Source organism: Leptopilina heterotoma, unplaced genomic scaffold (genome assembly GCF_015476425.1).
Source record: "Leptopilina heterotoma isolate Lh14 unplaced genomic scaffold, ASM1547642v1 Lhet_19, whole genome shotgun sequence".
NCBI lineage: Eukaryota > Metazoa > Arthropoda > Insecta > Hymenoptera > Figitidae > Leptopilina > Leptopilina heterotoma.
The window spans coordinates 2515600-2533167 of record NW_025110908.1 but is presented as its reverse complement, the minus strand read 5'-3'; the positions used below and the strand labels follow the sequence as shown (position 1 = coordinate 2533167).

General features: G+C 21.8%; 2 protein-coding genes across 6 annotated transcripts in view; both read left to right on the top strand.

Annotated features, from left to right (window-relative positions):
• Nucleotides 1–17568, top strand: part of LOC122500689 (neurocalcin homolog) — a 233014-nt gene that overhangs the window by 153689 nt on the left and 61757 nt on the right. The window lies entirely within an intron of this gene.
• LOC122500687 (neuronal calcium sensor 2) overlaps nt 1–17568 on the top strand; it is a 203481-nt gene that overhangs the window by 153322 nt on the left and 32591 nt on the right. For all 3 annotated transcript variants that reach the window (XR_006301504.1, XM_043609740.1, XM_043609741.1), the window contains one exon: nt 3858–4001. Coding sequence is in view for 2 of the 3 variants with exons in the window: in XM_043609740.1 (XP_043465675.1) it covers nt 3858–4001 (144 nt within the window). In the remaining variant the exon portion in view is untranslated. The remainder of the gene's footprint in view (nt 1–3857; nt 4002–17568) is intronic.

Sequence of the window (17568 nt, the reverse complement as noted above, 5' to 3'; positions counted from 1 at the left end):
ACGCGCTTTACACAACTTCACTTTAACTTTTTCAGTTTTTCTCCTAGTAAAGCCGAGTTGATCCGAGAATATACAGAATTTAGCCTTTGCCTTTTAAAATAGAATATAATGTTTTTTTTCTTCTTCTATTTGGTCACGGTGAATATGGCAGAAATTAACATAGAAAAGTTTTCTCTCCGGAAGTCCTCTGGATATTCAGATATATTGAAGGATTCCTTGGTAAGTGACCATTTAAATGTTTAAGCAAATTCCGTGGATATATTCCAGGGGAATTTCAATTCTCTGGAATTGCGGATTTTGAATTTTAACCGATCCCTGGGGCTGGTGGTGACACTTTTATCATTATTATTCACTTTTTTTAAAGCGTCCATACTATTTGCTTATACCTATGTACTTTTAAAAAGAAATTCAAAATTTTCTACTTTGGACCTGAACCTCCATCAGGTCTGAATACTTTTTTTAGATTTCTGACACTAAAAGCACTTATTTTCTTTTTTTTTGAGAATTTAAACTACTTTAAATAGCTAATATTTTAAATAAAAAATGTATTATCAATATTTTTTTAAAAATTCTTAGAAACAATTCAGAAAATTTTAATAAAAAATAAAATTAATAAAAATAATTTTTTTAAATAATTGAATTTCGAGAAATTCAATTATTTAAAAAATTTTTGATGAAATTCTTTACAAAGGTTTAATTATTTTCATAAATAATAACATTTTTCCAACAATCTAATTATTTAAAATACAATTTTCACAAAATTTATCGAAAATAAACAATAATTTAAAAAGAAATTTATTTAATTCTTCGCAAAAATTCAATTATTTTTTCAGGTAAAAAATTTCTCACCAGAATTCAATTACTTAAACAAATTTTAATAAAATTCCAAACAAGAATTCAATTATTTTCGCATAAATACTTAATTTTTTAAAGAAATCCAATTCTTTAAAAATTAAATTCAAATTTTCATAAAATTTATTGAAAAAATCGATTATTTAAAAAAAATTTTTATTAAATTCTTGGGAACATAATTCAATTATGACTTTCTTATTTTTTCAAATAATAAAATTTTTCACAGTAATTCAATTATTTTAAAAAATTTAAATAAAATTTATAGCAAGAATTCGATTATTTTCATCATAAAATAAAATGTTTAAAGAAATTAAATTATTTAAAATAGGTATAATATTCATAATTTGAAAAAAATCTTATAAAATTCTTCACAACAATCCATAATTAACTTCACGAATAATACAATTTTCATAAAATTTATTGAAAATAATCAATTATTTAAAAAAAAATTTTTGTAATTCTTCGCAAGAATTCAATTATTTAAAGAAATAAAATTATTTTTCACGAGAATTCAATTATTTAAAAAAATTTTTAATAAAATTCTAAGCAAACATTCAATTACTTTCATAAATACTAAAATTTTTAAAGAAATTCAATTATTTAAAAATTAAAATACAATTTTCATAAAATTTTTTTGAAAAGAATATAAAATTCTTAGCAAGAATTCAATTCTCCTCATAAATAATAAAATGTTTAAAGAAATTAAATAACTAAAAATAAAATTTTCATAAAATTTATCAAAAACATAAATTATTTAAACAAAAATTTGATAAAATTCTCCAAAAACATTCAATTATTTTCGCAAAAAATAACATTTTTCACAGTAATTCAATTATTTAAAAAAAATTCAATAAAATTCTTCTTAAGAATTCAATTATTTTCATAAATTTTAATAAAATTTATGGCAAGAATTCAATTATTTTCATACATGTATTTAAAATTTTAAATAATTGAATTCTCGTAGAACTTTCTAATAAGAATTGAGTAAAAAATGAATTTTAGTCAAAATGTCAGATAATAATTGAAAATTGAAAGCGTTATAGTATGAATTTTAAAAAGTAACTAAATTTCAAAAGATTTTTACATGAAAATTTTGGAAAATTTTAATTGTTTTAAAGCTGTAATAATATTTCAATTTTTATATTAAAAACTAATTAATTTTTTGTTCTATTAACGGATTAAAGTTTCAATAATTTTGTGTAAAAATTTCAAGAAGAAAATTATTGAATTTTGTAAGAATTACAATTGTTATTTTTAGAAATAGTTAAATTTTAAACAGATTTTACATTGAAATCATTTGAAAAAATATTTTATTTTATTTTAATTTTATTATAATTCCTGTAGAAAAATGACTAAGTATTCAAAGTTCTCTTTAACAAAAATTACTCAAGTTTTGAATTTGTAATTTAATTTAGAAATTATGAAAAAATTACTATTTTGAAAAATTGTAATTATAATTTTTTGAAGATAGTTAAATGATCGTAAATAATTTAAAAAAAAATTAGTTTAAAATTCATTTATACAATTTTTTATCCTTCAAATGAATCACATGGAGTGTTTGACACACCAGAGTCAAAACAGTTTTTCCTCTAAAGAAAATAATTTTAAAAAATTTCAAAAAATTGAAGTCTATTTTAAAAGCATTAAAGAAGATAATTTAATAGTGCTTTCAACTAAATGTAAATATTTAAATACTGAAAAAATTTATAAACTTGAATTTAAATTTGTTTTTACAAAAAAGTTTTATAGCTTTTTTAAGCTTTGCGATTGAGGATTAAAAACATTTGAATTATACAACAAAAGTAATTCATTTAAAGATAAAAATTTCTGCGAGATAGTAAATTCAAAAAAATTTAAAAGAGAAAAATTGTGTTTTCTAGAAGTTAAAGACCCCAACACGAATTGCTAAATGCCAAATGCTCTGAATTAAAGTAGAAAATACAAATTGAAATTTAACTAGCTTCACAAATCTCAATTCGATATTTCGATCAATAGCATATTTTTCATCCCCTTTACAAATGTTTTAGGGTGTTATGCACCCCATATGATCATCTAAGGCTCGAAACCTTACAAAATAAATAATACCCTCAATCCCTAAAATTGTCATCAACATTGCAGCCTAAAAAAAATTCTTTTCCAAATTTTTACCATTCCAACCCTAGTCACTGGAATTTTTATGGAACTTCCACGTAAGGGTATATACTTTCATTACAATTTTCCTACTACACACGTGTATGAAATATACATATCACTTTTAAAAGAAAATCTTTTAATGCCTCTGGAAATACATAAATTAATTTGTTTTGTACGGTTTTAATGAATGTAGGTCACAACCATTATATAAACGAACTGAGTGCACAAAATAACAAATAGAATAAAATTACAAAGAGTAAAGAAAATAAATAAACTACAAAGCAAGAAGATTCCCTTGTGAATTTTGCTGGCGCGGTTATATATACTCTCTAAATAGATAAAATATGGAGCAAAAAAAAATGTGTTTTGTTAATGCTTGAGAGATAATTTATTTTACGAGTGTGCCAAATATACAATAACTATGCACTCAAATTATTATAAAATCAGTACTTTAAATGCATTACAATTCTGCAAAAAAAAAAAAGAAAAGAAAAGAAAGGTAAAGTTTATTTGAATTTTTGCCAGTCGACAGCAATTCAAACTGAAATGACGACTTCTATTGAGAAGGTGAAATTGAGACCTCTTCAAACTTTAAATAGGTTCTGTTCCCCTGAGTTTAATCCTTTGAATATTTCTCTTGGAAAAAGACGTATTATCTGAATGGGCAAAAGAAAAATTAAAAAAAAGTAGCTCATTTTCTTTTCATTTTGAATCTTTGTCATTTTATATCATATATATTCTTTTTATGATAATGGAAATATAATTGATGGGGGAGAGAAAATGAGAATGAAATGCAAAGAAATGGGATAAAATTAGAAAATTTTAAAATGAAAAATTGTAATTAATTTTTTTGTTTTGCTTTTGTTTTGCAGCAAGACTGTCCCAACGGTAGGCTGACACCTGCTAAATTCGTCGATATGTACAAAATGTTTTTCCCATCGGGGAATGCCGAAGAATTTTGTGACCATGTGTTCCGTACATTTGACATGGACAAAAATGGCTACATCGACTTTAAGGTAAGATTTTTTTGTTTATTTATCATTATATAGTTGAACTGAGGGTCGATTAAGTGATTTTATTTTTACTTTGAATTCAATTTAATTTTAGAGAAATTACAAATGATTGCAGACATTCATTTATTTCCAAAAGCAATAAAACTTTTCGCAGAAATTTAATTCTTTTCAAAAATTTTAAAAAATTATCGTCAAAAGTTCAATTATTTTCAAAAATTTTAATGAAATTCTCGGCAAAATTTCAATTACTTTCAAAAATATTCCTCAATTCAATGATTTTTAATATCTAGTATTTTAATAAAATTTAACAAAAGAATTCAATTAATTAAAAAAAAATTGAATAAAATTCTATGCAAACCTTTAATTATTTTCATAAAATACACTGTAAAAAGAAAGGTACGAATTTTGTACCAATTTTTGTACTAAATCGTAATTTGCTTTAATTTTAATACCGAAATAAACTCTAATTTAGAACCTTTTTTTTACATTGTAATAGAAATTTCACAGGAATTCAATTATTATTATTTACAAATTTTTTATAAATTTCTTCGCAATCATTCAATTATTTTCATAAGTAATAACATTTTTGCAGGGATTCAATTATTTTCGTAAATAATAAAATACTTTTTAGGAATTCAATTATTTTCCTAAATAATAAAATACTTTTTAGGAATTCAATTATTTTCATAAATAATAAAACTCATTGCAGAATTTCAATTATTTTTAATACAATTTTAATCGAATTCCTCGAAAAATGTAATTAAATAATTTTAGTAGAATTTTCTAATAATATTTGATTAAAAATAGAATTTTAGTTAAAATTTAAGATTATAATTAAATACATAAAAATGTGTGAATTTTTAGAAATAATTAAATTTTGAAAAAGTTTTATATTAAAATCTTTAAAAACTTTAATTTTTCACATACTTTTAACTAACAATTCTGTAGAAGAATTAATTTTTTTGTTAAAGTTCATTTCAATTTTACTTGAAATTATTTTTCTGAAGTTTTCATTCTCAAATTCATATTTAATAGAAGAATTTCCGAATAATTGAAATTTTGTAAAAGTGAATTGTAAACAAATGAGTTTGAAAATTCTCAAAGAACTTTTTCAAAAATTATTAAAAATTATGGATTTATAGAAGAATTTTAGTTAAAAACACTAAAAAAAATTTAATTTTAGATAAGTTACAAATTATATCAAAAATTCATATTATTTTCAAGAGTCATAAAATTCTTTGCAGAAATTCAATTATGTTCAAAAATAATAAAATTATTCTCAGGGAATCCATTATTTTCATCAAATTTCTCGAAAAATGTAATTATTTTTAAATATTGTATTAAAATTCGTCAAAAGAATTCAATTATTTAAAAATTTATTGATAAAATTCATTATGAGAATTCAATTTTAAGAAACATTCAATTATTCGACAAAATAATATATTTTCGTAGTGAAATAATTGAATTCTAGTAGATCTCACAAACATTGATTTAAAAATTTATTTCAGTTAAAATTTTAGATTATAATTGAATATTAAAAGCATTAGAGCGTGAATTTTTAGAAATAATTGAATTTTGAAAAGGTTTCAAATTAAAATCTTTGAAAATCAGAATTTTTCATATTTTTAACTATCAGTTCTGTAAAATTTATTACTTTAAAGAAGTTTAATTAAATTTCTTTAAAAATAATTTCAAGTTTTTATTTTTTTAACATATATTTTATTAAAGTATTTACGAATAATTAAAATTTTGTAAAATTAAATTTAAAAAAATATGAATCTGAAAATTCTCAAAGAACATTTTAAAAAACTATTAAAAATAATGTATTTATAAAAGAATTTTAGTTAAAAACACTAAAAAAATTTAATTTTGGAGAAATTACAAATTATTGTAGAAATTCAATTATTTTCAAAAATTTTAATAAAATTCTTCGCGTAAATTTAATTATGTTCCAAAAAAATAAATTTATTCAAATATTTAAAAATTTGTTGATAAAATTTTTTATGCGAATTCAATTTTAAGAAACATTCAATTATTCAATAAATGATTTATTTTTGTATTTAAATAATTGAATTTTGAAATTAATTTTTTTGGAAAAAGTTTAATTGCAGATTTTTTAAATATTATTTGAAGTTTTTATTTTCTAATATTTATTTAATTAAAGAATTTACGAATATTCTAAATTTTGTAAGATTGAAATTATTATTAAACATGAAGAAATCGATTACTCAGAGTCGAAGACTCAGATTTATCGATATCTTCATGTTTTATAGTTATACAAAATTTAATTTCTAGTTTTAAGTAAAATGTTCTCTTATTTGACTTGGACTGGTTATATTTTTGTTAGTAATTGGTCCCTAATTTTTCAATTTTGGTCCGTAAAGTCCGTATTTTTAAATACTTTCACTACTTCGAGCCCTGTTATTATTCTATTATTTTAATTATTCTTTTATTATTAATTACAAAATCGATTCTTTGTTCGATATCAAAAAATGACAAGCCAAATAATTAAGAAATCAGTGCGCCAATCATTCTCGAAAATCCCTCATTAGTGCGAAAATTACACTCTGTTTCTCATTGACTCATCTTCCCATAAATTACAATCGCAATGAAATTTAATTCAAAATCAGTAGATTCATTATCATTTGATAATGACTAGAAATCCAGTCATTATTTACTGATAATGAATCTATAGATTTTTCAATGAAAAACAATCAAAATCGAGAGAATCGTCCCTCATTGAAAATTAGCAAAATTTCCACTGATTAAAATTTACAGATCGTAATAATTAAAGAAAAAAAAAAATTCTCCCTAAGTCTCAATTAGTAAAAATCCTGCTATTAAGTGATAAAAAAAATCGACTTGTGGTAATTAATTAATTTTTGCTCAAGGGATGATTATAATCGTCACTAGAGAAATTATAGTATATTTCCTTGTGTGAATAAAAAATAATTGATAGGTCGCGGTGAATCCCTTATGGTTGAAGAGAAAGATATCTGCGCACGTGAATTTTTCTTTTTTTTTTGCAAGGGTGGTAAAAGGCGAGAGGACCGCATATTTCATATATACGTAATTCAATGCTTGACGGGCTCGGTCATTAGTGAAGTAGCGCAGAGCGTCGGGGCGTTAGTTTGTGAAAATTGGGTCAAATGTTCAGCGATGTAGATCGACCAACCAAATATTTTATTCCTGTGTCACATACGTGTGTGTTCATATGTTACTTTTTACACTTTATTTGAACGACAACCAATTATATTTAGGCACCTAATTAACAACGAAAATTGAACCAGCAATTTCCTTGTAGGTGCGCTGCATTTACCTTTCCGCTATTCGTTTGTTCTCATTTTTTTTTCTTTCCCCTACTTTGTAAACTAATTAATGTTTTACTCCCTTTATGCACACGGTCATTTTTTTAAAAATCTAAATATTGGCTTTGACTAAATTAAAAATATTTTGTACAAAAATTTAAGGACTAATTAAATTAAATTTAGGGAACATTTTGTCAAATTTGGATTATTGACAATATTGAATTGGAATTAATATTTATAGAAGGTTTACTAGTTATGCTTTTTAATTTGACTTGTTAGAAATTGCCATCGTTATCGATAAATATTCAGTAGTTTGAAATTTTATATATTATATGCTAAATTCGTGCTGCGATCTCTATTTTCAAGTCTACTTACAATGAAATGGTCTCTCCTTGCTGGAAGTTTACGTATCTCATATCTCTGGGAGATATGAGAACTATAATACAAGTTTCTAGTCATCTCTTGTTGAAAATACATATATTTCAAAGTAAATTATCAAAGGAGTAATATTTTACTTCACTCGGAATATCTCACATCAGAATTCACCAGATGCACCAAAAGGAATGGGAGCATTTATTTAAGTGAATGTGAAAATTAAGAGAATATTTTTCTTGACGCTTACTTTTTTATAACATTCTTTTGCTCCTATATACCCTTTCATCATGTTAGTCTGAATTCTCAACCATGTCAAAACATTAATTCTTAAAATTAACAAATTAATAAAAATTGTCATTGTAATTCTCTGAAAATAATCAAATTTTCGATCTGTTTGCATTTTTTCCCCAAATAATAACATTTACAAAATTTAAGGCATATTTTCTCTCCTATTAGAATTGTTCCTTTCAAAAATATTTCTTTCGGTATTTTAGGTTAGAGACAATGGTATAAAAATGTAAATATTTAATTACACATTCGCAATTATTTCCAAAAATAAGAAAGAGAAGAAAAAGTATTTTCTTATGAATGAAAAGTATTGATGTGCGAAGGTTTTTACAAGAGTGTAAAAAAATGCAAGATATACTTCTATATATACATAACGCAAAGCAATATAAATATGCCATAAAAAAGCCATTATTCTATTTAACATGCAACGTATTTTCCAACCATTATAATTTAATCTGCCATTATATTCTTAATACTCTGAATGATTTTACAAACATTATTTTTAGCTCTTTGGTTTATGATAATAAAATTGCACTAAAATATTCGCTCAAGTATAACCACAAATTAATTCAAAGATATAAAAGTAGTTGTATCTATATTATATCCACGATTATTATTTATCGTGATGGAATGAATTTATATATATATTCCATGGAACATATCATGTGTAATATATGTATATATGTTCAGGAAAATCATAAAACAATGAAAGTAATAAATCCCGTTTTGCGAAATCATCAATTTTGATCTGTAAAATTGTACTTTATAAGGTAGTGTATTGTAGTGTATAGTGATTTATTGCAATTTTCGAAATTTTCTTTTGTAATTTGCATTTTTGTCCATCGAATCTATAATCTAGATTGAAACATTATAGCGCCCTAAGAACTGATAAGTTTGCATTATCACATCTGTTCACTGAATATTGATGGGCTTTCGATATTGTCGATAATGCCCAGTGCCTTTATGTTGATGCAAACCAGTAGCTTCGTTGCTACACTTTAATGAATAAATATAGACCTGTTAAATAAATTTCTTATCTAACGCAATAATTTATAATTGATTCATTATTAATTTTTCTAAGTTGTAAATTACAGGGCTCGAACCAGTGAAAGTATTTAAAAATAGTAAAATACGGACTTTACGGTCCAAATATGAAAAATTACGGACCAATTCTTCATGTTTTATAATAATTAAGGATGGCACAGTAATAAAATCATTATTTTATATTATAAGAAATACTGTAACTTCTTGAAAATTATTTTCATTATCAAAATTCAATTATTAGTTTCAAGAATTTGTAACTAAAATTCTTCTTTAAATCGATTGTTTTTAATAATTTTCGAAAAAGTTCTTTGACAATTTTCAAATTCATTTCTTTACAATATTCAATTTTACGAAATTTCAATTATTCGTAAATTCTTCAATTAAATAAATATTAGAAAATAAAAACTTAAAATAATATTAAAAAAATGCAATTTAAACTTTTTCAAAAAAATTAATTTCAAAATTCAATTATTTCTAAAAATTCACGCTATATTGCTTTTCATATTCAATTATAATCTAAAATTTTAACTGGAATTCATTTTTAAATCAATTTTTATTAGCAAATTCCACGAGAATTAAATTATTTAAATACAAAAATAAATAATTTATTGAATAATTGAATATTCTTATAATTGCAATTATTTATTGAATAATTGAATATTCTTATAATTGCAATTCTGCTATGAGTTTTATTATTTATGAAAATAGTTGAATTCCTAAAAAGAATTTTATTATTTTTGAACATATGTAATTAAATTTCCGCGAAGAATTTTATTAAAATTTTTAAAAATAATTGAATTTTGGAGAAGAATTATATTACTCATAAAATAAGTTGAAATTTTTACGAGAATTTTTTTAAATTTGTGAACATAATTGGATTTTTGCGAAAAATTTTATTACTTTTGAAAATAATTGAATTTCTGCAATAATTTGTAATTTCTCCAAAATTAAATTTTTTTAAGTGTTTTTAACTAAAATTCTTCTTTAAATCCATTATAATTAATCATTTTTGAAAAAGTTCTTTGAGAATTTTCAAATTCATTTGTTTACAATTCTATTTTACAAAGTTTCAATTATTCGGAAATTCTTAAATTAAATATATATTAGATAATAAAAATTTTTTATTCTTCTACAGAATTGTTAGTTAAAAGTATGAGAAACTAAAATTTTCAAAGTTTTAATATGAAACCTTTACAAAATTCAATTATTTCCAAAAATTCACACTATAATGCTTTTAATATTCAATTTTTATCTAAAATTTTAACTGAATTTTAGATTTAATTATTGAAATAAAAAAATTATTTATTGAATAATTGAATTCTCGTTAAGAATTCTATCAAAAATTTTTTAAATAATTGAATTCTTTTGACGAATTTTAATAAAAGTTTTAAGAATAATTACACTTTTCGAGAAATTCCATTAAAATTTTATTAAAAATAATTGAAATTCAGAATTAAGTTTTATTATTTATAAAAGTAATTGAATTCCTAAAAATAATTTTTATTTATGAAAATAATTGAATTCTTGAAAAATTTTATTATTTATGAAAGTAATTGAATTATTTAGAAGAAATATATAAAAACTTTGTAAATAATTGAATTCCTGGGAAATTTGTATTATTTTATAAAAATAATTAAATGTTTGCCTTGAATATTATTCAAAATTTTTTTAATAATTGAATTCTTTTGGAAAATTTTATAAAAATAGTAGGTAAATATTGTAAATCATTGAATTGAAGTAAATTTTTGAAAATATTTGAAATTTTGACAAGATTTTATTCAAATTTTTGAAAATAATTGAATTTCGGAGAAGAACTCTGTTATTTATATTTATAGAGATAATTGAACTTCTCATGGAAATCTAAGAATATTTTTAAAAATAATCGAATTTCTCCAATTATCTGTAACTTCTTCAAAAATGAAATTATTTCTTAAACTCAAGCTATAATGCTTTTAATATTCAATTATTTTCCAAAATTTTAACTGAAATTAATTTTTAAACCAATTTTCTTTTGCAAAATTCTATGAAAATTCAATTATATAAATACAAAAATAAATAATTTATTGAATAATTGAATTTCTTAAACTTGAATTATTGCGAAGAAATTTATAAAAAGTTCGTAAATAATGGAATTTTTGCTAAGAATTTTATTAAAATTTTTTTAAATAATTGAATTACTGTGAAAAATCTTATTATTTGTGTAAAGAATTGAATTTTATTGTTGGGAAGAATTTTACAACATTTTTTTAAATAATTGATTTTTTTGATTATGAAAATTTTAGTTTTAATAATTTAATTTTTTTAAACATTTAATTATTTATTAAAATAATTGAATTCTTGCAAAGAATTTTATTATTTTTAAAGATAATTGAATTTTGACAAGAATTTTTAAAAATTTTTGAACATAATTGAATATTTGCGAAGAATTTTATTACTTTTGAAAATAATTGAATTTCTACAATCATTTGTAATTTCTATAAAATTCTCCAAATTATTTCGTACGATTTACAAAAAACGAATCAAAATTGTTGCAAAGCAATATTTTGATTCGTTTTTTGTCTCAATTTGTTATCCTTAGAAAATCTGTGAGAATAAACAAGTTTTTTTTTATTCAAAGGATCTACAAGTTCTGAATATCCTGAAGAACGGAATTTTTTGTTCATATATAGTTATGTTTAAAATTTATTGTGAAAATTCTCTTTGAAAATCAAAGAAAAACACAGTCATAATTTTCTCTGTCAACCTTGTAGTTATTTTTCTCTGTTGTTTTCCTTTTCGAGGAGTAATTGCACGCGAATAAATTGCATCGAAAATATTCTTTAATTAAGAAAAAAAATATTTTCACTGCAGGAGATTAATTCAAAAAAATTTGATAGACATTCAGAATAAAATTTCAACGATGAAGAATAACGATTTTATTTCGCCAATTATTGTTTTTGTTGCTCTATTTTTTTGACATTCATTTCTCGCCAATAGAGCTTATAACTCAATACACATGTTATTTTTAGACTCTAAAGTATAATAATAATTAGTAAATTTTTTCAATTTCATCTTTTTTCCACCAATTTTCAATGACAAAGCAATCAATTCCTGGTTTATATAGAAATAGAAACGGTCGTGTTGCAGTAAATCCGTTTCGATAAAAGTGTACCTTTGGGATTAATGAAAAAAAATTGTAATAAAACCGAACCTATCAATAAAAAGGGGGGGAAAAATGTTTCACAGAAAGAAACAATATCTTGACTTAACGCTAAAATTAGTTGATATGTTTCCTTTTCACGTGACACAGGTATATTTTGTTTGAAGATTTTACTTGACCTTTTTTTCAATCGACAATATTACATACGTAGGTATATATGTATATTATCGAATCGGAAACATGAATATGATTTCTGCAGCTATATATTATTATATACATATGCATATCACTTGGTGAATATATATAGTGCCGAACATCGTGTCGTCATGACTCGACACTAGATTAAAGCGGATCGTCGATCAAAGTTTTCACTCCATTGACATTTACCTCCCGTAGCGTTTGTCAAACCACATTTATAAATTTTTGAGCTCATACTTGACGTGAGTCTATATTTACAGTAAAAGGGATTTAAGTTTTTGATTTTTGCATCGCACCATAAATAGAGATGTGTATATATCATTTAATCTCGTTCGCCGCGGCATAAATTCAGAAACTTTTTTGAGTGTGCGCTAACTTTTCTTTGCAACTTTAATGTCTTATTTTTCGTAAACTATTTTTTAAGTTATTCGACAAGAAATTATAATATTTATAAGTAACTTTTATTCTCAAATATGACGCTTATGTTTTTGATAACCATTTTTTTTTTATCGTAGGTACATATTTTTTGTTAACAATATATTCAATCTTATAACGGCCTCAATTGGTCCTTTAAAAAAATGTAAAAAGGGGATAAAATTTGGATCATAAAACAATCATAAAACCAGACAACGTGTAGGATGTGTTTTTTATGAATTATTTTTATGTTTGGTTGCTTTTTTCAGACCTCGGAGAGACTTTGAGGTGCAAAAAATATAGTTTTAGAGGATTTAAAGTAGAAAAAGAATAAAAAATCGAAAAAGTTGATTCAGAGTCGGCAGGAAAGATTTTCTTTTTTCCTGACTTTTCCCCGGTATACAGAAATGTTTTTAAAAATATTTTTCTTATTCCTGTCAATCAGTTCTAAGTTTATGTAAATTTCAATTATTTTCAAATAATTTTTTAAATATTTTTTAATATTTTTCTTAGAAAGACACAAATATTTTTCAAAATCATACCAAAATTGTTTAAAATATAATTTTTCAATAGTCAAAATTTAATTATTTCTAAATGCAAATATAATTCTTAAAAAATTCCATTTTTTTCTAGAAGTTTTAACAAAATTTTTTTTAAGGTTTAATAATGTTTTTTATAATAAGTATTTAAACATTATTATTATTATTATTATTATTATTAGTTGTTATCAATTAAAATTATCCCAAATTTTTAATTTGAAATATAAAGTTTAATTATTTCTAAAATTGACACTGTAACTTCTTCAAAATTCAATTATTTTCTATAAATTTTAATAAAAACTGTCCTCTACACAGATTATATTATTAATAATTGCAAGAAAGCTCTTTGAGAGTTTAATTTTTTCAAAAAGGAAAATTCACTTGACATTCATGTAAAATTCAATTGTTTTCAATTCAATATTAAGAAATTTCCATTATTTAATTAAAAATTATTTTAAAAAAATTTTAATGCAATTCTACGCAAACATTAAATTGCTTTCATCAATAACAATATTTTCACACGAATTCAATTATTCTCAAAAATAATAAAACTCATCACAGAATTTCAATTACTTTTAATATAATTTTAATCAAATTCATTGAAAAATATAATTGTTCTTAAAAATTTTATTAAAATTAATTTAAAAACTAATGGAATTATAGAAGAATTTTAGTCAAAAATATTTTAAAAAATTGAATTTTGGAGAAGTTACAAATGATTGTAGAAATTAAATTATTTTCAAAAAGTAATAAAACTCTTCGCAGAAATTCAATTCTGTTAACAAATTTAAATTTAAAATTTAAAAAATGTTATAAATTTCTTCACAATAATTCAATTTCTTTTACAAATAAAAGATTTTTCACATTAATTCAATTCTGTTCAAAAATTTAAAAAAATTCTCGTTAAAATTTCAATTATCTTTATAAATAATAAAATTCTTCCCCAAATTCAATTACTTTCAAAAATTTTTATAAAATTCTTAACAAGAATCCAATTATTTTAATAAATAATAAAAAGTTTAAAGAAATTAAATTATTAAAAATACAATTTTCATCAAAATTATCAAAAAAATCAATTTATTATTTAAGAAAAATGTTATATACTTCTTCACAATAATTTAATTTCTTACGCAAATAATAAGATTTTTCACAGTAATTCAATTATTTAAAAAAATTTTAATAAAATTCTTGGCAAAAATTCAATTATTTACAAACTTTTTATAAATTTCTTTGCAATAATTCAATTTTGAGAAAAATTCAATTATTCAATTAATTATTTATTTTTGTATTTTTATAATTGAAGTTTTATAGAATTTTCTAAAAAAATTGGTTTAAAAATGAATTTCAGTTAAAATTTTTGATAATAATTGAATATTAGAAGCATTATAGTTTGAATTTTTAGTAGTAATTTTATTTTTGGAGAAGATACAAATGATTGCAGAAATTCAATTATTTTTAAAAATGTTTTTAAATTCCCATCAAAAGTTCAATTATCTCTATAAATAACAAAGTTCTTCTCCGAAATTCAATTGTTTTCAAAAATTTGAATAAAATCTTGTCAAAATTTCAATTATTTTCAAAAATTTTCCTCAATTCAATGATTTACAATATTTACTATTTTAATAAAATTTTCCAAAACCATTCAATTATTTTCATAAATAATAAAATTTTTTACATGTACCTATTAAATTATTTTCATAAATTATAAAACTCATCGCAGAATTTCAATTATTTTTAATACAATTTTAATCGAATTCCTTGAAAAATGTAATTATTCTTAAAAATTTTATTAAAATTCGTCAAATGAATTCAATTATATAAAAATTTGTTAATAAAATTCTTTATGAGAATTCAATTATTGAAAAACATTTAATCATTCAATAAATTATTTTTTTTGTATTTTAATAATTGAATTTTCGTAGAATTTTCTAATAAATATTGAATTAAAAATGACTTTCAAATTAAAATCTTTGAAAATTTGAACTTTTCATATATTAATTAAGAATTCTGTACCTAGAATTAATTTTTCTCAAAAATTTTTAATGGAATTTTTTTTAATTGTTTGAAGTTTTTAATTTCTAATATATTTAATTGAAGAATTTAAGAATAATCGAAATTTCGTATAATTAAATTGTAAACGAAAGAATTTGAAAATTCACAAAGAAATTTTTTAAAAATTATTTTTAAAAAATTAAAGAATTTTAGTTGACAATTCTAGAAATGAATAATCGTAATGATGAAAATAATTTTTGAAGAAGTTACACTATATAACAAAGTAGCAAGTTTTAATTATTATTTACAAACTTTTTATAAATTTCTTCGCAATAATTCAATTTTGAGAAAAATTTAATTATTCAATAAATTATTTATCTTTGTATTTATATAATTGAGTTTTCATAGAATTTTCTAATAAAAAATTGGTTTAAAAATGAATTTCAATGAAAATTTTTGATAATAATTGAATATTAGAAGCATTATAGTTTGAATTTTTAGTAGTAATTTTATTTTTGGAGAAGATACAAATGATTGCAGAAATTCAATTATTTTTAAAAATGTTTTTAAATTCCCATCAAAAGTTCAATTATCTCTATAAATAACAAAATTCTTCTCCGAAATTCAATTATTTTCAAAAATTTGAATCTGAATAAAAATTATTATAAGACGATGAATAAATCTATCTATGGATTTGTTTATATTTTATAATAATATTCTTAAAAGTTGAATAAAATTCATACGATTGGTTCATCCAAGGCCTGCCTTTTGCATTTAAACTTATTTTCTTCTCCATTTTGCAAATAGGAAAAGAAAAGAAAAATAGTGTCAATATTATTTTGCTAAATAAATCAAAAAAATTGTGTGACTATTTTTTATGTGCTTTACAGTCCATGTGTGCTTCAGTCGTGAATTCATTAATTATTGGAAAACTTTAATTAATTTTCACGGTAAACGGCACACACTGTTTATATGTATAGCAGTAATAATTAGTATGTTACTCACTTGTATATATGTATATATATATATGAACTGTGCACATATCGTTACAGATCGTCCTCATAGTCATTAGTTTCATGAAATTGAGTTATTGTCAGACCGCGAATCAGTTTGAATTATTGGCTCACTTGCAAATTCAAGTGAAATCAGTGTAAATTGCAAGTTTCAGTGCGAGTTCCATTAGTCATTTCTATTTCTCCAAAGTACACAAAGATGTCTTTTATCCTTCTCTAGCTTTGGCCTTTACTTCTGACCTGCTTGTCGTCGATGAATTTCACATTTCCTTCCTTCAAATTCATTTCCGGTTTCTCTACTACTAACGAATCGATTCTATAACTCTAAATGCTCTCCCTAACTTGTAAATTCAATTGGAGATTTTCTTTCTTTCTTTCTTTCTTTCTTTCTTTTTTTTTTTTTGATGTTGGAGAACGATCGCTGAATATGAATTAGCAATTAAAAGGGGAATTTTTTTTTTACTCGGAATTTTTATTCACAGAGTAAAATTTAGATATTAAGTTATAATGGAAAAGTCAAAGAGAGCAAATTGCTAGTGTGGTACGAGATTTGTTCTTGAGATCTTCTTTATTTTTCTTCGGGAACCTCGTAGAAATCTCTGCGGTGTGATAATCCAAATTGCACAAGCTAGATTACTCTCCTCCCTTTTAGTGCTATAAATTGTCGACATTTCGTAAATTAATTTATTGTCCATAAAAATTTTATGCTATATGGTGTGAAATTTAAGAGAAAAATGTTAGCAAGAAAATCGTTAATCAATTTACTTGTATCAATCAATCTATTATTATTTTACGTGATCGAATTTTTCAGGATTCAATTATTATCTCAAATTTTTGAATAATTGGGTTTTCTTAAAGAAATTTTAATAAAGTTTTTAAGAATAATTACATTTTTCGAGGAATTCGATTAAAATTACAATTTAAAAATATTTAAAATTCTGCGATGAGTTTTATTATTTTTGAAAATAATATTGAATTACAAAAAAGAATTTTATTATTTGTGAAAATAATTGAATCCCAGTAAAAATTTTATTATTTATAAAAATAATTGAATTAAGGAAAATTTTTTTAAATAATTGAAATTTTGTCCAAGAATTTTATTAGAATTTGTTAAAATAATAATTGAATTTCTGAGAAGAATTTTATTATTTCTAAAAATAATTGAAATTTTGACAAGAATTTTTTTTAAATTTAAAAAAAAATGGAATTTCTGTGAAAATTTTGTTATTTATGAAAATAAATAAATATTTTCGTGAAATT